This window comes from Sturnus vulgaris, chromosome 5, assembly GCF_052056855.1.
Source record: "Sturnus vulgaris isolate bStuVul1 chromosome 5, bStuVul1.hap1, whole genome shotgun sequence".
NCBI classification, from domain to species: Eukaryota; Metazoa; Chordata; class Aves; order Passeriformes; family Sturnidae; genus Sturnus; species Sturnus vulgaris.
The window spans coordinates 65,456,264-65,482,901 of record NC_142247.1 but is presented as its reverse complement, the minus strand read 5'-3'; the positions used below and the strand labels follow the sequence as shown (position 1 = coordinate 65,482,901).

General features: G+C 36.8%; 1 protein-coding gene across 1 annotated transcript in view; it reads left to right on the top strand.

Annotated features, from left to right (window-relative positions):
* Positions 1 to 26,638, top strand: part of PCLO (piccolo presynaptic cytomatrix protein) — a 322,162-nt gene that overhangs the window by 174,939 nt on the left and 120,585 nt on the right. Inside the window, exons 7-9 of the mRNA XM_088165885.1 lie at positions 6,373 to 8,581; positions 13,701 to 13,837; positions 21,445 to 21,526. Of these exons, the coding sequence (XP_088022011.1) occupies positions 6,373 to 8,581; positions 13,701 to 13,837; positions 21,445 to 21,526 (2,428 nt within the window). The remainder of the gene's footprint in view (positions 1 to 6,372; positions 8,582 to 13,700; positions 13,838 to 21,444; positions 21,527 to 26,638) is intronic.

Genomic DNA, 26,638 nt, shown 5'->3' with positions numbered 1-26,638 from the left:
CTTAAGGTGTAAAAAACCAAAAAAATTACAAAAAGTGGTGAATTTTACTTAGGCAATTGGGAAAAAAGGCTGTCTTCAGTGAGCAGAAAAAGCAAACAGTATAGATATGATCTGTAGATGTAAGATAAGGGAATTAAAATGTAAGCTTGTGAATAATGTGTATGTTCTCTAAAATGTCGTTCCAATTGCACTATTTAAATGAAAACTTCAAAACAATGGGTTTCATGTTTTTCTTACAAACTGATTTTTCAAGGATATATTACTGCTTATTTAAACTGTTATTTCTAATTTTTAGAAATTGAGAAGGGAATTGCCCCATTACCCTTTATTAACAAATTTGTCAGTCCTGTTCCAAAAGAATCACAAATCAGTCTATGTAAAACTGTCTTCTGTGCAAACTAGGAGCAACTATTACATCTGCTCTCATAATGTAGATGAAATGTAGATTTAGAACCCTTTGAAAATCACAGTGTAAGGCCCACATCTGTCTTCAGCTTGCCTATCAAATTTCCTTTGAATTTCTCCCTTCTCCCCTCAAGATCAAAAGAAGCATATGGGCTTTTATGTGTTTAACTGAGGATAGAAGCTGAATTCTCACGTCACGTCAGCTGTTAGGAAGTGCACTGTGCTGTCCCCCTTGCATTTGAAGTGAAAATGGCAATTTCAAACAATTTCACAGAGAAAATGAAAGCAGTAAGGGGAAGGAAAGTGCAAAAATGTTTATCTGAGGAATTAATGACTCTGACTGACATGAAGGAAAGCAAAAAAACTGAAAAAAAATATTTGTTTTGAAATAGACTATTTCTAAAAATTGTGTATTGGTGTTAGCAGAAATTTGTCTTTAGAGGCCTCCAAAGAAATAAAAAAAAAAAAAATCCGAGAGAAAATCAGACTGACTGGCATCTCTGTGCTGCTGTGTAGTGATTTAGAAACTAGTTTTCTGCCTGACTGCTCAGTCCCCAGAGCAACATATTTGCAGAAAAGAAAAAGACAAGAGTTACATTGAAGTAAAGCTCTGGTATATTACTCATGAAGCAAGGTATTTCAATCCTCGATACAAGGCCAAATTCAGCTCATCAGATTAATCTTCCACTACTCTTGCCAACAATGGCACACAAGCCAAGGCAGTGCTGCTTGCATGATAAGGTTTTACTGTTGGTTAGCATTTGTTCAGAGCATGTATTACTCCATTCTCAGCACTGCTGATGAGACCAGCTTTTATTAAATACATGTTTCTACATATTTTCCTTACTACACACAACTCATCTGCTTCCCTTAACCTGATGGCTTCATTGGAGGGTTCCCACCTTCTGTGGTTCTTCATGCTATAGAAATGCCCTTATGTCAGCCTTAGCTTCTCAATATTCTTGCTCTAATGTTTGTTAACCAGGGGTTAACAAAGGTGGTCCCTTCTCATCAGCAGTTACCACATAATAGATACTAACTCCAGAAGTGTCCATAAAAACTTACATGAGAAACCTCTTTGCACAGGACAAGTTACAAAACATTGTTCAGGACCTCTGCACCTATAAGAAGATGTAGTTATGGAGTCCATATTTAAAATGAAGTCATCTAATACTAGTGTATTATGTTCATATCTTTAGGAGTTGGGTCTCATTTCCGAGCAATTTTAAAGATACTGCTAAATTACCAAGAAGTCCTTAATGAATGATAACAGATTTTCATGGATTCTTTGTAGTAAATTAAATGTTTAAAATGATGAATTGCCAAAATTTCTGACTGTTCTGATAAATTCTGATAAACAATGAAGAGCACATGCTGTAATACTGAGTAACACATTCCATCCCTTTATAAGTAGAACAGCTGTCTTACAATTGCAATTTTAAGTGTGTATTATGGCACTTTGGAGGGGTTGCATTTGGGAAGGTTTTTGTTACATGAAAAATCCAAGATGTGAGAGCTGGAAACTGATCTACAGCACAGGCTTCACCTTAACAATCTGCATTGGTCCCAACCCTAGGTGATTTTTTTTCTGAATGGGACAGTAATTTCTATCCCTCCACCTCCTGACGTCTTATCTGGTGAAAAGATTTTATTCACAGTAATTTCATTAACACATTAGCATTCATCTCTCAACCTGATGCTAGTCATAAGTTTTCTGAGCAAGTTTATTGACTACATGGTCCTTGTTTGAAGAAAAAAATATTATTTGCATTGTTTTTCTGGCAGCAGAAAAACCAGAATACAGCCAAATTTCTGCTGACATTTCAAGTCTGTTGTAAGTTAGTGTGAAAGGTTTCAGAGAACCTAGCCCTGCAGAAGGTGAGTTTTGTTCTTCTGCAGTATAGAACAGGATTTTTATCATACTGCTGAGTCTCCTGGGGATTGTGGCAGAGGAGTAGTCTCATCTCTAATCCACTTTAACTTTGCTTTTCACAGCACCACAGGCTGTAGTAGTCTGACACCACTGTGTCTATTATATAGAGAGTCTAATGATGAGAAGTAAGATGCTGTCATCACAATTGCAATTGGCTTCTGCAAATGCATATGTGAATATATATAGTATACATTATTTTCAGGATTTTTCCCTACTTATACAAAAAATATTTATATAAGTGCAGGTCTGTTTTGTCAGCTCTAAAGAGGACCAAACAGGAAGTTGAAGTTTGTGTTGTGATCACAGAAAATTTTAAAAGAGGAGTGAATAATAAGGGTTACATTTTTACTAATAAAATTCAAAACATGAAAGAAGTATGCAAGAGTTATATGCTAAAGTGTGAAAGCTGAGCTTCTGAGCAAATGAAACTAATATCCAAACATGTCTACCTGAGTGGAGAGCAGCATATCATGTTCAAAAACTCATTTGAGAAGAGGACAAGAAAGATTGCATAGCTAGGATCAAACACAATGTTTAGAGTTAGAAATTCATCATGGGTATCCTGAGCCATTCAGTCTCCCAAATTAACCTCTATAAAACAGATAAAAAGCAGCAGAACATATTAGTATGTCCTAGTACTTGACTGATTCTTGTAGTGGGTCAGAATCTTGCTGGCTTTGTCAACAATGACATCAAATTAAAAGAGACAAAATTAGGTAGAAAAAGGTATTTTTAGAAAGATTAGCAAGGAACAGGATGGTCATTGCAAAGGAGTTATTCCAAAGTCACCACACAATTTTAGAGTTTACAAGCTTTTGTCTGGATGACCTCTATTCAAACTCAGACAATAACTAACATCAAGACTAATGTGTATTGGCAAGGCAGAAAAAACAAGATTTTGCTAAATCTGTTTGCATGCAACCTTCAGCTCAGTCTTTTGACTTCCTTACTGTGATGTTATCTTGTCACTGAACTACAAGACTGAAAAGACTTCTCCTATGTTTATTTCAAAACTTACTTAGGCTTAAGGAGTGGTGGTGGAAGGAGAAGATAATTTGTTCCTCAATTCTTTAGTTTCTAGTATTGGAGAGAACATCTCTGTAATTTTATTTCAAGCATGAGCTTTGGCCTTACGTTAACAAGGTCAGCTTTGCCTCAGAAGCAGATCTGATTGCCACTGAGTCCACCCTGAAGGGATATCCCAGACTAGTGTACAATTATACAAGGCTTAGCAATAAAGTAATACCATTTAGATGAGCATTGTGATAAAATAAAAAACCCCAATAATTTGCTTCTAGTTTTTGGAAGTTACACTCAACATTTAGAGTGATCATTTACTAAAAAAAATTATTTTTAAAAATTAGTGAGGTTCCTAATTTTCAGCTAAAAGTAAACTGACTAGAATTAAGATGGAAAATGTGGTAAAATATAGTAGAAAACTTCATTGTTTATTCAGTCAGAGAGCTTGCTAAAGTGTCTTGTCTGACATCTAACTTAACCTTTAACCAGTGATTGTAAGGTCTAAGAATGCCTGCTTGTATTTGATAAGTTTATGTGGTTCCAGAGTGGTCTCATGAAGGTTTCTGCCCCATCTTTCATTTGTGTACTTCAAATGTAAAATGAGCATAACATTATAAATGTGACACAATGACCAAAAATGCAGAGATAGGACTAGACAGCACAATTACTCCTTTCCACTCCCAATTCTTTTTGATAAAGAGATTAGAATTTGGCAAAGATCAGCCCTAGCTTGCCTTTTTTTCCCCCATGCTATTAACAAATTTAAAGGAAATGCAAAAACTAATACCAGCCACTTAAAGTTGTCTGTCAAAATACTGCAGCTGAACTTTCCTTCAGTTAACTAAGACAGTTCCCAGGGAGCATGCTCACATGATGCATGGAAAAACATGATAATGAAAATATCCAGTAACAGGAAACAGGCACACATATTATCATGGTACTGATTTTTTTTTCTTGTCCCAGTATAAATCTCAAGTAAAAATAATTAAGTCTTATTTTTGTGAGAGTAGTAGCTAAAAACTAGAGGTTATCATTACTTTTTCAAAAGCAAGTGTAACATCTTCCTAGAATATCTATTAGTCTAGATTTCTTCATATACAGAGAGATCTAAAAACAATTTCTTTTTTTTGTTAAAGTGCATAGTAATCTGGCACTAAGATTTATGCATCAATAACTTGAATATCATTTGAAAATATAAATTCCATAAACTATTTTAGACCTTTTAATGACTGTTTTATTAATAGCGCTTCCCAATATCAGTGACCATCTGTGACTACTTCACCATCTGTGATTCCTATTTCAGTTCAGGAGAGGGAAATAACAGTGGTATTACACTGATTTTACAATATTAAACATTAGCCAACTAGACCTACTGTAGATTATTAATTTGTCTTTGCTTATAAGTGCACACTGAGGAAGATAAAATTAGCTCCTTTGATTTGTTGGCACAACATGGGTTTGTGAAATGGCCATAGGAAGCTGAAAAGATTAAATTGCTTTTATTGAAATCTGATACATGCAAAAGTTGATGGACTTTAGATTAAGAGAATAAAACAGCTTAAATGGCACTTGAAAAGGTGGTGAATGTTTCCTTAAAGATCCATGGCACACGATGTGTTGATTATTATAATTTTTTTAAAGCTAGGTAACAGAGGACCAGCAAAAGAGAATTGTCAATACATCTTAAAAACTTAGACAGTTTGTTGAGGCCATATTAAAATTAACTGGGAAAATACTGATTTATAAACTCCTACATAAGATTATTTATATCTTATCTGAATGAAGTACCATTTATTTCAAAAGAAATGCCATTTTTAACTAAAAGCAGTTAATCCTTGCAGAAATGCTGAATGCTGTCCTTGCCTGAAGAGGCAGGAGAGTCAATTTGATCAATATTGTTTTGATTCTTCCCTTATTTAACTGGGCTAAAATGTTTCGATATGTTAGTATTAATATGTCTGCATTCTGTAATAGCTGAGCTGATTTTTCTTATGTTTCAATGTATGTGTGTAGATCAATCACTTTTCCTTTGCTAAGGCAAAATTTGTAAGAAGCTATTAGTGAGATAGGATACAATTTCAGAATCATTCATGTCCCACTTATTAATCTGTATATATTGCATGGGAGCCTAAACTTCAAACCAAAAAAACCAAAGCCTAAGGTAGATAGTAGGTAGATTCATCAGGATTAATCACTCTTCTACCATTAACTGTGGGAAAGTCTGGACATCTAGACAGAATTAAATTGCTATAATTTTGTTGCTTAAATGTTTTAAAGTTTTGAACTGTGGCTTTCTAACTGCAACAAATTTTATTTATGAAAGTCTTCAGTGAACCAAAGGAAGTTTATACCAGTATTGTAAGGAACAGGAAAATTCCCTAAAAATATATGTATATATAGCATCAGTTATGAGGCAAAAATTACAAGATCATGTAAGAACTACCTGTCTTGTCACTAGGAAGTTCTGCTTTATTGTCTGGATTTCAGTACAAGTTATAGCTTATATGTATGCATTCAGTGTCTGGCTCAGAATCATCTATTTGACTTTATATATAAATTTAAATATGAATGTGTATATAAGTACATTTATAATTATACAGATTTTTATTAAATTAAATGTTATATAAAAGGGAGGTGTATATCTATATATATTCCCCTTCCACACACATATGCATTGAATATGATTATGTATAAGTATGCAAAAATTAAAAAAAGAAAAAAACTTTTAAATTACCATTGATTCAATTTTAAGAATATAAGGTAGATTTTTAAATCTTGGGCTAAAAAAAGTCCTAGTGAGTGTCACCCTTATTTTTGCATTAGATTTCTCGTCTTTTGCAGACTGATAGCCATTTTCCTTTCTATTTTCTGCTGCTTAATCACAGATAAAAAAATTCCTCTGTCTTAAGGAAAGTATGTGGTTATGTTAAAAAGCTATACCCTGAAAAAAATTAAATTACTTGTGATTAATTTCCCTCCAGAATAGTGATTCAGTCTTGTTTCTTCTATTGCAGTCAAAAGGTTCTTCAAGCATGACTCCATCCAGCACTCAAAAGAAGGTGAAGAGGACTCTGCCCAATCCACCTCCTGAGGAAGCAACAGCAGGAACTCAGTCCCCATATACTTCTGTGGGATCAGTTTCACGCAGAAGGATTTGTAGGACCACCACCATGGCCAGAGCCAAAATCCTTCAGGATATAGACAGGGAATTGGATCTGGTCGAACGTGAATCAGCCAAGCTTAGGAAGAAGCAAGCAGAGCTAGATGAGGAGGAAAAAGAAATAGATGCCAAGTTGAGATACTTGGAAATGGGCATTAATAGGAGGAAAGAAGCCCTGCTAAAAGAAAGAGAAAAGAGAGAGCGTGCCTATCTCCAAGGAGTAGCAGAAGAACGTGATTATATGTCAGACAGTGAAGTTAATAATACGAGGTCAACCAGAATAGAAACTCAGCATGGCTTGGAAAGACCACGTACTGCACCCCAGACAGAATTTAACCAGTTTATGCCACCACAAACCCAGCCAGAAACACAGTTTGCCCCTGCTACAAGCCCATATGCTCAATATCAATATTCATCTCCTGCCCTGCCAACTCAAGCACCAACTCAGTTCACACAGCAGTCACATTACCAACAACAGCAGCCTTTGTATCACCAGCAGGTTTCACCCTATCAGACCCAGACAGCATTCCAAACAGGAGCTACTATGTCCTTTACCCCACAGGCTCAACCACCACCTTCTCAACAGCCATCATATCAACTCCCATCACAGATGATGGTGATACAGCCAAAGCCAAGACAGACCACATTATATTTGGAGCCTAAGATAACAACAAACTACGATGTAATTCGCAATCAGCCTCTCATGATAGCACCAGTTTCAACTGACAATAGTTATGCAGTTTCCCAGCTGAGCAGTAAATACTCTACCTTGGACTTAAGGATAGGACTAGACGAGAGAAACAGCATAGCAAGCAGCCCTATATCAAGCATATCTGCAGACTCGTTCTATGCAGATATAGACCACCACCATACACCCCGAAATTATGTGCTGATTGATGATATAGGAGAACTTACTAAAGGAACAGGAACTCTTGGTTCCAGTTTTAGCCTCCATGAGAAGGATCTGACCAAAACAGATCGACTTCTTCGCACAACTGAGGCCAGGAGAGCACAAGAAGTGTCAGACTTCCTAGCACCACTGCAGACTTCCTCTAGATTACATTCCTATGTTAAAGCTGATGAAGACCCAATGGAGGACCCTTATGAGCTCAAACTTCTGAAACACCAGATAAAGCAAGAGTTCCGTAGAGGTGCAGAAAGTCTTGATCATCTGGCTGGCCTGTCACAGTATTACCATGGAGAGGGCAGCTACAGGCATTTTCCAAAATCTGAGAAATACAGCATAGGTAGGCTTACTCTTGAGAAACAGGCTGCTAAGCAGCTCCCAGCAGCCCTCCTTTACCAGAAGCAGTCAAAACACAAGAAAGCCTTGATAGACCCCAAACTAACAAAGTTTTCACCTATCCAAGAAAGCAGAGACCTTGAGCCTGACTATTCAAGCTATATGACTTCTAGCACTTCAACACTTGGGGGTATTACTACTAGGGCAAGGCTTCTACAGGATGATATCACTTATGGCCTTAGAAAAAACATCAGTGACCAACAGAAGTACATGGGGCCACCACTGACGTCATCCATTGGAGCAGGCCTTGGGACTGCACTAGGTCCAACAATGAGATCTGCACTACAAGATGAAGCAGACAAGTCTTATAGCAGTGGTAGTAGATCTAGGCCCTCATCTAGGCCCTCCTCAGTGTATGGGCTTGATTTGTCATTGAAAAGGGATTCTTCCAGTTCTTCTTTAAGACTAAAAGCCCAAGAAGCTGAACCTTTAGATGTTTCCTTTAGCCATGCAGCACCTTCTGGAAGAACTAAACCCACCAGTCTACCTATTAGCCAAAGCAGGGGAAGGATCCCAATAGTAGCCCAGAACTCAGAGGAGGAGAGCCCACTAAGTCCTGTTGGACAGCCAATGGGAATGGCAAGAGCAGCAGCTGGACCCTTGCCACCCATATCTGCAGATACCAGGGACCAGTTTGGATCGAGCCATTCATTACCTGAGGTCCAGCAGCATATGAGGGAGGAGTCACGGACTCGAGGCTATGATCGAGATATAGCCTTCATCATGGATGACTTCCAGCATGCCATGTCAGACAGTGAAGGTAAATTAGGCCTCAGACTGGTATCTTACTATCACAACGCAAATCCTCATTTCTATGCATGTGTCTGATTTTTGTTACACTTCAAAGACTTGTTCCTTTTCTGTTCCTTGGTGCATCTTCTGTGTATCTACATTTTTGGGGTTTCTTTGTTTTGTCTTATTTGAATATATTTTTTTATCCTAACAGTTTATGGATGGTGTTAAGCTACTATAGCATGCTACTATGTTGTTGTTGATTTGCTTTCCTTTTGGTTTGCTTGCGCATTTTCCTTTTCACTTGTTTATGTCTACTATTCAGTGATACTGTGTAGAACATTCCATGTACAATACAGACTCTACCATCAGTCTTTATGTGCAGCTCTCTCCAGTGACTGCGAATCATTGAACTTACTTGCAATAGTTTTTGTTGGGATTTGGAAATAATCTCCCAAATCTCTAAAAAACTCCAGTAATTTTATGTGCATGAAATTTCATGATAGAACTCAAAAAATGATAATTCCATCTCCCGATGCACCAATTTAGATCCGTGTTTATATAGAAATAGTCTGTTCATGAAGTACATATTATATGTTAGAACCATACAGAGCTTAACGTGATAGCAAAATAACGTTCTACATATGGTTTGTTGAAAGCATCCTGTTATGTGGACTTCTGTGCATTCAGAATTGTGATTATGTAAGATAATTTCTCATTTGAATGGTGCAAGACAATCACATCCTTCAATAAACTTACATAAAGTATTTTACTTCTGTTGATGGGTTATACAGTGTAGCTGGTTTTATATGCACCCCATACACGTCTGCCAAATAAGCACAAGAGTTTACTCACTGAAGTTCATGAAAGGAACCTTTCTGATGTATTATAAATAATGGAATTAAAAATGCTGCTTCTGAATAAGTACAGCAGAATGTTAAAGCTGATGTTGAGTACTTGATAATTGCAAATTATGTATCAGTTTTGTTTGAGTCAGTTCAGGCTTAATATATTCAAAATTGTTTAAAAATCATAAAGACAGTTTGAAGGCAAATGAAATTAATATGTTCAAAATTGTATGCGCTCCCTTAACTTTTTCTTATGTGTATTTACTGCACAATAAAAGAGACTTTGCATGCGCTCTATTGTCTGTAAATGGCAATGATTGTCTCAAAAGACACATTTGCATGATTATGAAGTAGTATGGATTATTTTTCACATTTCTACTAACCTCCGTTCATTATTGCATTATTGGTTTTTTACACATGCTGAATCTTTCATAAGCATTAGAAAAAATTATCTATTTGCCTTTCTCATACTTCATACTAAGGAATTTGTTCTGTAAGTTTTTCTTCATATTTCTTAGATATTTATAACCCCCTCATGAACTCTGTGTTTCAGAAGAGACTCAGGGTCATCTGCTTTTTTGATATTTATCAGCAGTTTAACTGGTTTTATTGTCCTTCAATTCTTAGCATACAGAGTCCTATAATTAAATCTGAAAGCAGTTGAGAGGACTTCCCCAAGTTGCAACTCATTCTTCCTAATAAGTAGATGCTATCTTGTCTCTTCTCAGCTTGTGACTTTTACGGGTCATTCTAGAGTCACATTGTGAAAGATACAGGACTTTTCATCCTGAAATCTAAGGAGAACCAACCTGGACTGAAAAAATCCAATTTGCTGCTATTCTACCTCATATGAACAGATCATAGGGAATTAAATATCTGCCCTACAGTGCATCATATTTCTCATATATATTTGTAGAAGACATACATGTAATACTTCAACTTGAACATGTTTCAGTTTTAAATCAGTCTCTGATTAGTTAGACCCTTTCAGCAGTATTATAATTCAATTCACATATTCTGTATTAGATAGATATGTCACTCAGGGCTTCCCCTTTAAGCAGTCCTTTTCTAATTTCTATCAAATTTTGTCTTCACAAATAGCCTATTTCTTGGGAAACCAAAGCACTTCATGACATTATTTTCAAATATGAAGTCTAATAGCAAGTAACCTGTATTGAAAATAATTCATATAACTTGGATGTAAGATAAAAAGTGTTCAAAAGAAGCAATTACATTTCTACAGAAAGTTATGGCCTTCTTTTTTAGGGACTGCACTCTTCTCTGTAGTTATCTGATGCCCTGACAGTGGACAGCTATTCTGGCATGTTTCATCCAACCTTTTACCACAATTTGCTTTTCAGCTGCTCTTTATTTTAAGCAAATGCTGCATGGTCTTGATGAGATTTCATTAAAAGAAATCAATCTTAATGACTGTCTTAGGAAAACTCTTCTTGTGCTACAGCTTGATATATCATCTTAAGAGACTTTAAAAAATTAATCTAAGTTAAAATGTCAAATTTAAATTATTTTTCTTTGGTTCAAACTTGGAGACATGCTTGACTTACTGTTCATTTTCTATAAGTGATATCCCATAACAAATACTAGAAGAGAACACAAATGGGACTTTGAGTCCAAACCTTCTATTTTTCACATAGTACATAAGTATTGTACTATGTATATTTTTCCCATAAGTACATACTTTAACAAATCTTAAAACCATGCTTCAGGACATAAGTAGTGCTTACGCTGGGATTTCAAACTTCAAACAAGTTAAAAAAGTAGCCTTAGTACCAAAAGAGCAAAATGTCCAGAGCTGCCCATTGAAAATAAACAGCATTTTGAGATCTTGAAACACCTGGAATTTTCTTAGGGTTCCCAGTACCATGAAAATTCTGATCCAGCAAATAGTTCTCTGTCAACCCCACAGCTGCCACTTCCCATACATTATTAAGTATGCTGAAGATACTAATTTTCAAGAACGCTGAGGCTAGTACTCCATTTTATGAATATTAATAGCCCTTGCTGTTCAAAAGGTATAAAATGTACCTTTTCTCACCTCGAGTATTATTTTTCTTTTATATGCTAATTTGGCAATTCTTCAACAGAGTTTAGAAGTCTAATACTGAGATATCAAGACATCAAGATATCAACACAGCCTATTCCTTGTAATTTTTTCATCTCTGGGATTTAGAGTGATCACTGTTACTTCTCTGATTGAGTTTCTTGAATCCCACAGCCTGGAGTTTAATCTCACCTGGTTAATCTGTTTGGGTGGAACCATCTGGCTGCATTCTGTTAGCCTTAGAATAAAAGGATGGCTTCTCTAAGATTGTCAGTGGTTCATCTTGGCTGTTGTCGGGTTTCCAGCTCTGACAAATCCCATCTGTGCAAGCCAAAACCAATGGGGTGTGTGTGTATGTGTGAGTGTGGGGTGTGTCAGTGTGTGTCTGTAAACACATACATTTTATAACTTCTTAAATTTCAATAAAGTACACACCTTGATCACAGTTAAAAAAAAAAAAAAAAAAAGAAAAAGTAGGCTGAATGTATAGAATTCTACACTTTCAAGAGAAGTAATCCAGGAAAAGTTATATCAACTGAGGCAGGAGGAAAAAAAAACAAAAAAATCACTCTTTCATCTGCTCAGATGATGGCACAGATTGTGATAGCCAGCATTAGCATCTGGGGTCAAGAACATGTATTAAGTTCTTCATGCAAGCTTCAGAAAGAAGTTCTGTCAGGACGAGTGTGAATGAACCTGCTTTGTGCAGGTACTGGCCAGACAGCAGAAATGAGTAAAGCATGAAATATTTGCATGCTGGATCATAATGGTTTATTGATAGCAGTTAATCAATAACTAATCAGTAGCAAGATAAGCATCAGCTTTTAATAATGTTTCTGGTAATTCATATATGCTTATCTAAATAATAATAAATAAACCATTTGATGTTGGGTAAGTTTGTGCACAGTCATGAAGGAAGAGACTGCATAATATCTGAATCAAGATTTAAAATTTTCTGAAGGCTTAATATAATATAGAATGTTGGTTTTGCCACATACAACGTATTCTTTTCAAAAAAATCATTCATATATGCTATTCATCTTTTCAGAAAATTTTAAGAAATTAGTAATGAGAAAAACACAACTTCCTTTTTTCCCATTAAAATTTTAAAAAAATTATTTTTTAAACCAAATAGATGTTTACTTTCATAACTAAATAGGAAAGATTTTTACCACTACCATTTTTGCTGTGTCATGTTCATTCACTCTTGTTAGTGTAGCAAAAAGTGATGTTATTTAAGGTTTGCAATTCCTTATGGTTTTGCTGAAATGAAGATTGTCTTCCTTTGACTTCCAAATTTACCTTGCTTAATAAAACATAATATTCTAACTTGCCTTACATTCTACATTGCATTACCTGGACAATGCATTGGTTTACACTGATTGGCAAGATAGAAGAAAACAGGACATGATTCTGATCCCAATGGATTGACACCTATGTGAGTTGACCCAATAGTCAGTAAGCATAAATATATGCATTTGCAAAACTGATTTCAGTGAAATGATGTTATTTAATCCCCAAAAGATGCCTAAATACATTTACTGTTGCAAACAGAATATTAGTCTTGTAGAATTTTTCGCAGAATAAACATTAAAAATCCATACACAAAGGTTCATACTGCAAAATCGGGGGATGGAATTAAGGTGTCAACACCTATAATATTTCTGCTTAGAACTTCGGTTAGATAGATTGGTTTCCTGTCGTCTTTGATTTAGTTTGATATCAATTTCATAAAGAGGTTATAATTTTCTTATATGTAGTTCTAGATTATTTCCAAATATTTTGAACAATATTCAGTTCAGAAACTTGGAAATTAGTGGACTTTGCATTTTGAAGGTTGGTTATTTTGGGTTTTGATTTGGATTTTCTGAGTTTGTGGTTTTTTCCTAGTCTGCTTCAAAATAAGTAATATGACTAAATTTTGCTCAGCAAACATTTTAGAGATATGTGAAATCTGCAGTGTATTTCTTAGCTGCCCGAAGGAAGAAGTGGCTATAGCACTTGGTAGATTTCTTCTGTATTTAATATCCACACTTCTGACATAAACAGAATCTTCTCCCTTTGCTGTCTCACAGCTAAATAATGCTCAAGTTCAATGTCTCAAGTCTCACCTCTAACTTTGCTTTAGCTGCATGGCCAATTAGTAACCACTCTGCATGTTTGCTATGCCCAATGCACATTCTTGCCCTTTGCCCAGCACTGGACCAGAGCATTTGACCTGTCCTTGGTTTTCAAAGCCTATCATCTCCGTCGGGAAGAAACAGATTGGTTTGACAAGCCCAGAGAGCCTCGTTTGGAGAATGGACACATCCTTGACAGAAGGCTGCCAGAGAAGCTGCCACACTCTCGACCACTAAGTCAACACCAAGATCAAGTAAGCTGTCAAATAAGACGTGCCTCTAGTTTTATAAATGATTGATAATTTAATCATAGAGTCCAACAGTTCCCATAGGACCTACAGGATTACACAAAATCCAGCTGTAGTGCTGTTGAACCTGTCAACATTTGATGATGAAATTAGATTAACTTTCCTCTACAATTCAATATTAATTTTGCAGGTTGTCTTTTGACTTTTGAAATATAACTGAAAATATACCTTAAGTATTTCTATCGATGGGGAAAAAAAGAAAGAAAGAAAACAATTAGTCTAATTTTCTCTTACCAGCTTTATCCCATCCAAATTCATACCCCTTCTTTTAGTAGTTGAAGGAAAATAATTCCTTTATCCCGTTGACATTTTTTCTACTTTCAGTTGGTAAGTATAATCTCAGCAGTCTGTGATTAATTATTTAATAAATCAGCAAGATTTTATCAGTCTAATACTTAGAATATTTCATTTATTCGAGAGAGAAAGAAAATTACCACAGTCTGCTTTTCAAGCTTGCCAACTTGGAAATCTTGTTTACCTTAGTGTACCATCCCATTTCCACTATTTATTAGCAAAGTTTATGTTTTTCAAATCTCTAAGTTCTTCAATTGCTTGTTTCAGTTGTCATTTTTACTGATTGATTTAGGTTATATCTGTATAAATTCTTAAGTTTTGATTTAGATTACATTTTTACATGGGATCCAATGAATGCAATGACTGCATTTCCTCAAGACAAGAGGAAATAACCTCAAATTGCTCCAGAGGAGGTTTAGATTAGATATTAGTAAAAATCTCTTCCTGGAAAGGGTGGTCAAGCATTGGAACAGGCTGCCCAGGGAAATGACGGAGTCATCATCCCTGGAAGTGCTCAAGAAACGTGGATATGGCACTTGAGGACATGGTCTGTGGTGAACATGGTGGTGATACTGGGTTGACAGCTGGATTTTATCATCTTAGAAGTCTTTTCCAACCTTCACAATTCTGTGATTCTGAGAGAAGGTATTGCATGGCCCCTTTGTGATACTTAATAGCTTATATTGCCCACATTAATTCCTCAGTTACATACAAAACAGGAATATCTGACTGTCATGCAGCCTTTAAGAGTCTTATGCTGGTGAGCATTTTCACTGACATTAGACAATCAAATGCAGGTTTTATGAAACAACAATGTAGATTTTACGAAGTAAGTGTTAAAATGTCTCACAATACAAGCTGTCATTTATTTTTTCCCTCCTTTTCTATCTCTAGCATATATTGAGATTTACACACCCTAGGTTGTACTGAGCCTACTCATTTTTTGTTGAGAAAAAAGTCTTTACATGTTATAATTCTTATAGCAATCCAAATAGATCTATGATTCTATGAATCAACTGAATTGCAAGATAAAGCATGTTTTTTACTCTTAGCAGCTTTTAATATCACTGGCAATAGTTAAAAAAAGTCTCTCTGAGCACTTTAATTCTCATGAGAAACGTTTATTATTCAAAGCATACGAAATTGTATTTTACCACTACAGCTTCCTGAGGTAAAATTGAAAATTTCCCTGAAAATCAGGCTTTTCCAAAAGAATTACTGCAAATCCTGAGCTTTGTGATAAGGAGTCGGTTAGTAAAAGTAACTTCTAGAGCTCCAGAACTTTTGTCCTGGGAAACACTTCCAAGGCAAGGTCTTAGTCACAGAGATCTGATCTTTGCTGGTTCTCTCATATAAATAGCACTACACTAGCACTGGTTGAAAAATTCTGTTCAATTTTTTCAGCAGGAAGATTAAAGGGCCTAAGAATTCTTGTTTCTTCTTGGATATTTCCATGAAGAAAACATGTATTTTTTTTCTCCCTCAAGCTGTTGTGATATCCCCATGCTTATATGGAAATAGAGATACAGCATTAAAATCTTCCCAGAGGCATTTTTTAAAGTTTTGTGAAATATGGGGTGTAAATTTGAGAGTGAGCATGTTCTAAATAATTCTGTCTGATGCCATGTAAAGCCTCCGCAGAAGGGATGTGTGAGGAGAAGCTTTACAACAGTCTCTTCTTCTGTTTCCATCCAGGGTAGCTACTGTCAGTCACACTCCAGTACAAAAAAGTATCAGTGACTCTGCAGAAGGGAGAAATGCCAGGTCTCACCAACTCCACATCATCTCCTAATCAAAATGTTACTCAGAGCTTGTGTACGTCAAGTGTCTTCTGTGAACATTTGTTTAAGCCAAGTTAAAAACAAATATATTTTCAGACACATCCAGAAATTAAATTGCTTTGTGACAAGATAAAAAGGGCCAGAGATACTTTTTGGAAGTTTCGTTAGCTCCACAGTGATGAAGGCAAATGAACCATATCAGGCCAATGAGAGTGGTGAGGCAAAGTAACCACTCCCTAAGGGCTTTTTCAGCCCTGTGTGTAACAAAAGGATTACTGAATTCATTGTACCATGCTGCCTGTCTCCTGTATCCACACCTCAGTCCTGCATGGGAACCTGTAGTGTTTAAGTATAATGTACTCTAGAGACAAAAATGTCAAGTCATTCTCCACCCAGAACCCTCTGAACATATCCACCCTCCCCCAGAGCTTCCTTTGCTGCAGGTGATTTCCTGAAATCGGTTAGGAGGGAAGTTTCCTGGTTAACACAGGAATTAATCCATTACAGCTCCCTTAATATCCCTTACTGACCTCAAACTAGTCACAGAAAGAATAATTTGCATCTGCTACATTACTGTATTACTGCTTGTAATATATCAGTACTTCCAAGTACACTTATTGGTTCTAAGTTTGCTATTTTTATGATCTTCTGTGTCAAAAAATTAAAATATTTTTATGACCACTACCACATGTGTATTCCAGAAGATTCTGATTCACATGTGTGAAACATCAGTTTTCTTACTAGATGAAATCAGAAGTGCTCGATTACATCCCAGAGAGCCTGTACAACCAAAAGGAATAAATAAAGCACAACCCTGACCTTTTGAAGCAAGAATGCAGTGGAGTGACAACCCTGAACCTCCAGGCTTCCACGGATTTCTTATAACCTAGCAGATTGAGCTCACACACTGTATTATAAATATTAAAATAGATTTGTTTCTGTAGCAACTTCCGTGGTGCTATTTAATATTCTGAAACCACATTAAATTGCAGTTCAGTTGAATGTCTTAATAGCCATTTCCCAATGTAATGATTCTGGACTGCTTCCCTGAGGAGGGTAAAACCTGATCAATGCATAATCTATTGTAAAATTCCCACTGATCACTGTCAAGCTCAACAGTTTGCTAAGTCACTGCCAATTGACCAGCAACTTCTTTAAACCTCCAGACATCAAGAATTTTTTTCTTATTATTTTCTGTGAAAATTATTTGCATATCCTGAACTAAACTGGCTGTTACAAACAGTTTGGGAAAGAATGGTAGGAGAAGGAGGAGCTAGGGCAGTAAAAATTCATGACAAGGGCATGGACAGTGAGAGTATATTAAGAGGCTATAAGTAGTTTTCCAGTGAGGGGTTTTAAATACTTCCAGTCATCATAGGTGGGTCTTTTTAAGACCTAAGTGAATAATAAAATCCTAAACTCCTCATAATACCATTATATTGTCGTCAGCTCACTTAGGCAGCAGCTTTCTAATCACAAAAAGAAGGTAAGGGTCCTAGATATGAAACCTCTTGAATGCAATCCCCTATTTCTAAACACTCTAAAAAGTTATATGCTTTTCTCTTCATTTATGGGTCACTACAATTTTCTTGACATTTAAGTCAAGCATTTTTAGGGGCAGTTAGGTATTTAGAAATTATGAAAAAATTGGTCATAAGGTGGACATTGAGGCTAAAATGAGAAAATACCATTTATTGCAGAGATGCAGAAGGCTACCTGCTAACTTTTGTTCGACATTTTTGAAGTGCATCTACTTAGTTTTCATTGTTTTCCAACTAACAAGGATAATTTATTTTAAATTGTAGTAAACTTTTTTTGTTTTGTTATGACTTGGGGGAGCATTTTGTGATTAAGATTCTCTGGAAATATGATGAGAAATGGGAGATTTCCAACTTTAGTGTATTTGTTAAAATATTTAATCTAACGAGTGGATTGTTAGCCACCCCCTCACTGTAATTCACAAAGGAATTTCGCTGGCAGTGCCTCATTTCTTAGTCACTCAGAAATATTTTTCTCTATGCATGCCAGAATGACTTCTGGAGCAAAGGTCAGTGTTGAATTTACCTAATTGCAGAAGAAAACGAAACTCACTTTGCAATTTATTAATGAGCAGGAACATTGTATTTGTTAAGTTCTTATTCAGTGTGTCTTTTGCAAATTGTCTCCATCACTGGGGATCTATCAGAAGAAAGAACTTTCCACTTTGAGAATTTCTAGTGAGCTCGACATTTGTGCTCTGCACAGAGGGAATTTAGAGGGTCAAAGGGGCAGAATTACCACAGCTGGGAAAATTCTTGGTACCAGCTTGCACAGGCCTTGTGTACTCATGTAAGTACCTGTGGTATTCCGAAATTGGGATGGATACTCCCTAACCCACCACCTTGAGCATCCACCATCTTGTTCCTGGACACCTACCTCAGGTAAAGTTTCCCTTGAAAATGGCATTTCCCAGAGGATAACAACCAGCTGTAGCTGCTGAGAGTCACCTTATCAGGCCCTGTCTAACCCTAGTGGAAGGGGAGATGCAGCAACATTTAAAACCAGGAACAGCGATGACTTTGGTGATCCAATCCAAAGATAAGTTGATTTATTATAGGTGTGGCTATGGCCTAGAATAAATATTAAAATACAATAAATAATTTTTATTTCTTAAATACAGCACTGGGGAAATCTTTTCTTCTTGATTATCCTCTTTAGCTTATAATATTCCCTTTTATGAGTCTTCCATAGTGTTTGTTTATCAGACAAAACACTTAAAGACAATGGGAAATTAAATGCATTTTTAAACTCATCTTCTGTAGCAGTCTTAGAAATTCTCTGCACAATTATTTCCCATTCATTCCATTTTTGGAGGGCCTTTGAGCTGACTCATAACATGAAACACACATGACCAGGGCTTATATTTCCTGAGGAAGACGATGATGCTCCAGTTCTGAACTACGAATCAAGTGTATTGAATGCTCCCAAAGAGGTGAGGAAGGATCTTCATGACAGGGACAGATGGCACAAATCTCTGAGGTTTGTAAAAGATAAGTGGGATCAAGTCAACTTTTGCCCTGTGACCTAAATCTGGCCTTGTGGACTTAGATGCTCTCCACTCCTGCAGCTGTGCAGTGGAAGGATGGCCCCTCTGCACCAGCCTGGATTTCCACTGTCACAGCTGAGTGGCTTCAGTGGGGTCCCTCTCTGTCTTCACTGGGAAAACTGGGGGAAGAGTCAGCTAGAAGGGATTCCTGGCAGGTATTCAGGTGAAGGGAAACCAACTTTTGTGGATGTAAGATGTGAACTATTGGAAACACAAAATAATTTGTGTTCTACAAGTTTTGAAATATTCTAGTAAATTTTCAGATAAATTTTCAGATAAATTTCAGAATAACGTGTGTATTACAGATTTTCAAATATTGTAGTAAATTTCAGATAAATATGCTCACTAATGATTAAAGCAAAACATCAAGAACAGTGTAATTGTTCTTGGTATTATCTGTTTACAGTAACTACTGTTTTTTCCTGTTTGTTCTGCCACTTTCAGAAATGTACTGGTCTGAGAGTAAAAGCCTAATGGCATGTTCCCTTTAAGTACTGATTCCCACCAACAATAAAATAATAATATACTACCCTGGACACTAATAAAATTCAATGCTTTTATTTAGACCTATATGAATCACAAAGATTTATTCTTCTCATAAAATTCTGGAAGTAATGAGGAAGTAATAGGCTAAAGAAGGAGACAGTCTATATTTTCTGATATCCTTGTTAGCAGTCGTGTACAATATAGCATTGAATATTCCTGGATTTTTTTTGTTTTGGTTTGTTTTTTATTTAAAAATGAAAGAAGATAGAGCAAGTAAAACAATATGAAGTTTAGGAGCTGCAGCATTCCTCAGTTAAATTGAATTACTCCCACCAAAATGGATCCCATATAAGGATCTATTCAAATGTGTTCGTACACTTCTTGTAAACAGCAATATTTCGTATTTTTTAATTTAATTCATAATAACATTAGATGCATTCTTTCAGATTTTATCAAATTTCATGTAAGCTACCTGTGACAAATGCATCACTTTTATTGTTATATAAAACTTGCTGAATTTCTGACAGTGAACATAGCACTCTCCCTATCATTAATGAGTGTGGAAGCCTCATGGAACTTTATACACTCCTGGTAGTATTAGAATCTATATTTTGACAAAATCTCGTTATAATTTCAAATGTCTGCCTGATCTCATGTTCTTATTTATTCTGGAGTACAAATCCATGATATCCTTTATGTCTGACATTAATTACAGTCAATATTTCTCTCACTGTGTTATGGGAGGATTTGAGTGTTCTAGATGCAATATCATTCAATGTATAAGTAACTGACTTATTACAACAGATGTATAAACTCTTTTGTTTACTGTGGGACAGAGCTAAGCAAGTCCCTTGTCCTCTCTATTTCCCTTCCCATCATTTATGTGTGCTATCCATTAACTTCATAAACTCTCCAGGGCAAAACTAGGTTTGAAATGCTTGACTCAGGAGGAGCTTAATCCCTTTAAATGCTACTTAAATATAAATAATAGTAATAAACTCTTGGCAGCAGGCTGCTGATATCCTCAAGCTGCTGCATTGCCATGCTGAGTATTATTGTCCCCTTGGCTCCTTGAGGCTGCTCCCTGAGCTCCCATCCTGGGCCAGGCACAGTCATGTTCCCTCCTCCTGGTCCGGGTGCATTGCCAGGAGCCAACACGCTGAGGCAGAGAAGTGATGGGTTCAGCTTTGCTACCAAAAGACCAAAACTGCAGCAAAGGGGGGCTGTCATGGTTGTGAGGGCAGTGTTGCCACCAAAGCTCTGCAGAGGCATTTTGGTGTGGGCTTGCCCCTCCCATGCCCAAACCGTGGGCCAGGTGGGATCATTCCAGCTGGAAAACTGGCACTTTAGAGTGTGTTGTAGGGTGCATTGCTTGGTCTGGGATCAGCCCAGGTAGATGTTGCACATTTTCATACAGAATGTAGTCCTGTGAGTTTTAGTTTGGGTCTTTCAAATGGCTTTTGGAATTTGAAGACAAGGGGTACATTGGACCGTGTGGTTTTGCTGAAACTAAAGCAGTAACTCGTGGATAGTAGCACATTAAACTAACCCTTTGTTTACTTGTCTAAGAAAATATTTTTTTTCTTTCTTCTGATAAACACTGCTAGAATTAAGGATTAAGGTTAAAAGAAGCTTCAGAATAGAATGACCACTTTCTAGTCACTCAGAAAAATCAGATCTAGTACCATATTTGAAATTAATCTGGAGTTATGGAAGAAAATATTCATTACCCCACAGAAGGAATTTGCAGTCTGACAAATGTTTCCAAACTTGGGAGAGTTTTTGAATTGAGAAGTTGTGATATTTCCCTGAATGAAGTTTGCTCGTTTCTGTTTCAACTGTCTGAAATTATTGATGCAAATGTTATTGGTTTATCTTTTTATGACATGCATATTTGTGTTCCTCAGATAAATGGGAAGCCCCTGCAGTACATTTTCCCTCATACAAGGCTCAAACTACTGAGAGACCCAAAGGATCACACAGTTTCAGGTAAAAAACCCTCTACCAGACATGATAATTAATTTAATTAGCATGAATTATACAAAAGATTTCCAGTATTAAAAATAGCTCCTGTGTCTATGCAGCAGGAAATTCAGCGGTCATTTTAAATCTTGCTCTTTGGCTATAACAGAAAGCAGCAGTGCATAAAAAAGGTCATGACATCTGTTCAAGAGATATAAGCTGTACAGACGTTAAAAACAGAGGAAAATCTGTTGTGTTATCCATATGAACAGTCTGTTTTGCTGTTGCTTTTTATGTAACTCTATATTCTCTGCATGAGTCCTTATAAAATAAGCTTGTGTAGGTGTTCAACATGTACAGAACTGAGAATTTTATTATTTCTGTTCTGGAACTCTACCCTCCCCCTGGCCCAGCTACCCCCATAGAGGGGGTTAGCAGAACAATCAGATCCCATTTTTCTGTGATATCTTCACATGGATACATTTATCAGCACTTCAGATTCATTCTCTTTTTCCCTGACACTGACACAAATGTTCATGTAAGTCAGAGTCTGCTTGCCAAGGAGATGAAAGTGGCAGAGGTGAAATTCATTCACCTCCCAGGCTGAGAACTGCAATGTAGTGTGATATTTTCATGTGTCAAACTGTAAAAGGCTGCCAGTTACAGGACCTGGCACAGGTAAGGTCTCTGTCTGAGCTTCTGGAATTGCACCCTTTCTCACATCTAATACTAATATGGAACTCAAAGTTATTTCAATGCACTCTTTTTGTTCTCTCAGAGGTAGATGCTTTAAGCAGTTTGGTTGTGAAACCATCGGACTTTCTTTCAACTTGCTTAAAAAATTCTAGTAGTGTGTGTCAAACTCTATTTCTGCACAGAACTAATTACCGACTGCCAACCCTGGTGTTCCCTCGAGCATTAAGTAGAAAGTGGCATGAACTTACTTGAATTGCTAAATATTGTTTTCTCAGGTTTTCTGGCAGTAAAGTCTTGATAATTTCCATCCTCAGTACCCACCTCATATTTAGGGTGTTAAATGAATGTTCTGTATGCATTATGAGGTATTTTCTTGTTAGTCAGCGTAACACCCACTGATGATTTCAGGCTGCAGAAAGACCCCTCCACCCACACAGCCCAGTCTGAAAGGAGCTGCCAGCTCTGCTGTGTGTCATCCTGTGCTGCTCCAGGCCCTCCCAGTCCACAGGAACTCCTTGGCATCCTTGTAGGGATCTTTGCCCTGCAGGCTGATGAGTAATGCTGTGATCCAAGCTGCTCTGTTACTCAAAAATAAGAGGAATTACAACCACACAGCTGTAAAGCTCGTGATTTAGTGATGCTGAAGCCTGCTCTCCTATGTAAAATTAATTACCCTTATGCAGTGGGAAATGCCTGTTTCAAATACTTCACTAACTATCCTGCTGGCAATAACAGCAACACATTGTGCCTCAGGGAAAACACCTTGTGAGCAGTGATGGGTAAGCCCAAGGTGTAGATATTGACTTCTTATGTCTATGCACGAATGAGGTCACATAGGATCAAAAATGTACTCAGGGTCCTGCTAAGGTTGTATAGCCCACACTGGGATTGCTCACTGCTATAGCTGTATAATAATGTGCTTAAATTCTAATTGGAGAAAGTAAGCTTGGCTCTGTCCACAAGTTGCAGTCATACTGTTGTGTTTCAGTCCAGATACACGCTTGGAGACCTGCACAGATACATTTCTGTATGATGCATACATAGATTTCCTTACAAATATTTAAAGGTCTAAATGGAAATTGTACAGAAAAGAGTCAAAGGTAGAAAATAGGGTGGCCTTGAAACCGAAGAATTAGTTTTAGTTTTCACTCTTTGTGCATCTTTGAAGTACTGTAACTTCTTGACTATGCACCTCCCTTCCTTCCCTCTTCTCGAGTGTCTGAATAACTTCAGTACATGAAAACTCTCTTCAAATGTGCAGTGTGTTTTGCTTAGCCTTCAGCTTTCCAAATGACCTTTACCAGAGATAGGCACATGGCTTTAAAAATAATTAAATTTTATTAAACATTATCTGCAAACTAATAGTAAACATCTGTGTTTATTAACCAGACCATGACTATGAACCAGAGGAAGACACAGAAGTCTATTATGCAGCAAAAGTTACTTAAAATATTGGAAAATTTAAAACTACATACTCTTATATCATCACAGTTATCTCACTACAAGAGTTTTGGATATTCATCTACGTTCCATGTCTGATTGCTTCCCTGGCTGCTTTCTTTCTCTTTCTTTGTTTGCTTTTATTTTTCCCTTTGGGTCTTTTTGCTCTTCCTTTCTCCCTGCCTTTCTTTCTTATCAAAAGCACCAAAATGACGTGTTGACTCATTTTGTCTGCATTTATACTTGTTGCATAAACACAGGAAGTGTGTATGTTAAAAACCACAATCCTCAGTAAAGCTCACATGAGGAGTCAAATCTCTCTAAGAGAACAGTCACTGTTAAAACCACCCTTTCAGTAGCATCTTTAGCTGAACTTTTGTGCTGTTGGATTCTTACAAGCCAGCTGGCCTGTGGTCCTGGGTGACCATAACAGCAGATGCACCATCCATTGTCTCTGATTTCCTCACAGTATGTACAAAACATCCTCTGTATTGGCTATGCACAAAAGCCTCTCCTATGTGATCATTTCTGCACATACAAGAGCAGTTTATACTTATATTTTAAATTATCTATGTGCAGTTTGGTCAGTTCTGAAGCAGAAGCTGTTGGGGAGATGCCTGAGACTGACAGATTCTCCTCAGGAAATTCATGAGCACACCTTCAATGTACAATTAATGTATCTTAACTGGAGTGTGCACAGCAGGAGTTACATAGGGAAATGTCCTAAACTGTACAAAATTCCCACTTGGAGAATTCCTGTAACTGTTGACCAGCTGCTTTGCTGGGAAACTGGCCAGTGCTTCAGCTGATTATCTCATCTCATCTCACTGGAGTTCTTGGGCCAGCCTGGGCATTAATGATTCATTGTGCTGGGTCAGCTCAGATAACCAACTCTACCACACCAGCTGTAATTGTAGGACAAGATTTCACCCTAACATCACCATTATAAGTTGAATTCCACAGGTCTCATCATAATCTTACCACAGTAGATGTTACTGCCTGATTATGAATCCAAAAATTGTCATATTCTGAATAGCAATAATGTCTAATCCCAAATATTTTAAAATTCAGGCCTTTTCACCACATATTATGTGCACATGTATTTGGTTTATTTGCTTTCTTGATTAATGAAAACTGACTCTGAGGTACAGATGCTTTTGATGCCTCTTACATAACGTGGCATAATTTTGTACACAGAAGTATATAATGTGAATTTTGGCATGTGAATGAGGTGTTTGAGGATTGAGGAACTGAGCCAAAAATTCTAATGGCAAGAGAATAGTAGTGCTGAATGAAAAATAAATGCGTACGTGCTCACTGGCTGGTCTCTTCAAGGTTCTTGTTTCTTCATTGTATTCCATAATCTAGAGCATACAGATCTACTTTTCAAGATATACAGTGTCCCCTCCTCAGAAAGTGCTGAGAGATGTGAAGGAATTTTCAAGAATTTACTTTGCAAAGACTGATTAATAATTTACAAATTAAAAAAAAAAAGAAGAAGAATTGTCATTATGGTTATGCTAAGGTGCCAAAGCAATGACAGCAGTGATCAGTGAATGATAATATAGCAGTGTTTAATGCTCCAGAAACTCACTGTTTTCACTGAGAGTCCCTTGTTCCTTTTGGATCCTTTAGCAGAGCAGCATAAGCACTGTTTTATACTACCAGAATTTTCTCTTCTTTTTTTTGTCACGCCATCATTGTATTTGAAAAAGTGAATTAAGGGTATGGCTACAGAAGGTAATGAAAGCACTGGCAATACCTTTATAAAAGGTGCAAAGATAACTTACATGGTGTTATTCGTGATCAGGAAGCTGTTTAGGCACACTCGGGGGGAAAATCCAACCAGGCAGACACATCTCAGTAGGTCTATAGGTACAATGAGTGCACTCAAAGGTAATTTTTACTCCTTTACCTCACATAGGCTGAGTCAGAAGTAATTTTTCCTTTTGAGAAGAGAGATGTTCTGTGTTTCCAGGAAGAAAAATTGCCTTTGAGCAGCCAGACTGTCCTTGTTGGGGAACATCCTCTTCAATTCTGGTGAAAAAAAAAAAAAAAAAAAAAAAAGAGGCAGAGAAATGATTCAGAAAAATCTGAAAACTTTGTAGTGGAGCAAAGAAATGAATTAGATGGTGGGCAGAAGACTGCATCCCTAATCTCCACCTCAGCAGTGATGTCAATGAAACTGCAAGTAGAATTACAGGGTAGCTGTAATGCTGAACACACGTCAGACATGCCTCATACTCTCCACAAGGATTCCTAATTCCTGCAAACAATTTCTCTGCTAATTCCTACATTTCTGCAGCGTGCCAGCTCATGCAGTGCTTATCCAGACGGAGACAAAGGGAATTCAAAATGTTCTCCTATATCAAGACCACATTGCAATAGTCACTCTCTAAATAAACAACCCTATATATTTAGGATTCTTTCACCTGCAAGTTCAGCAAAATTAGTTCTTACAGAAAAATACTAAAGTGCAATGGATATGTGATTAGTAATTAATTAAAAACATGTTAAATATAGTCACAGTCTATATTCAATGTGAGAAGTCAGAGTGAAAACTGCAATCCACCTCCTGTCCTCGCTCCTGGAAGATTACTTATCCTACTTCTTTCATTTAATGTTTTGAAGAACTGAGATAATACTTTGCACAAAAGAGCAATACTCTCCTCTAACATTTCCTTGTCACTGGGGAAGGGCTTAATCCCTAATTAATGGCCATCCTTCCCTCAAACATCACTCCTTATCAGAGACATGGTACAGAAGATAAAACTCATAAACAGAAAGGGACTGAGCTGCTGCAGTCAGGTTACATTAGAGATTTTCCTGGGAAGTCACATGGCAGTAAATGAGGACAGGACTGGAAATAAAAGGAGAAAGAGATGTCTGGTTTTATCTTAATATCAATTTTTAAAAGAACTCAGTACCATTAAACTTTTCTAAATAAAAAAAAAATTCTTCTGTGTGTTAGAAACACTTTGAAGAGGTAGTGACCATATATTC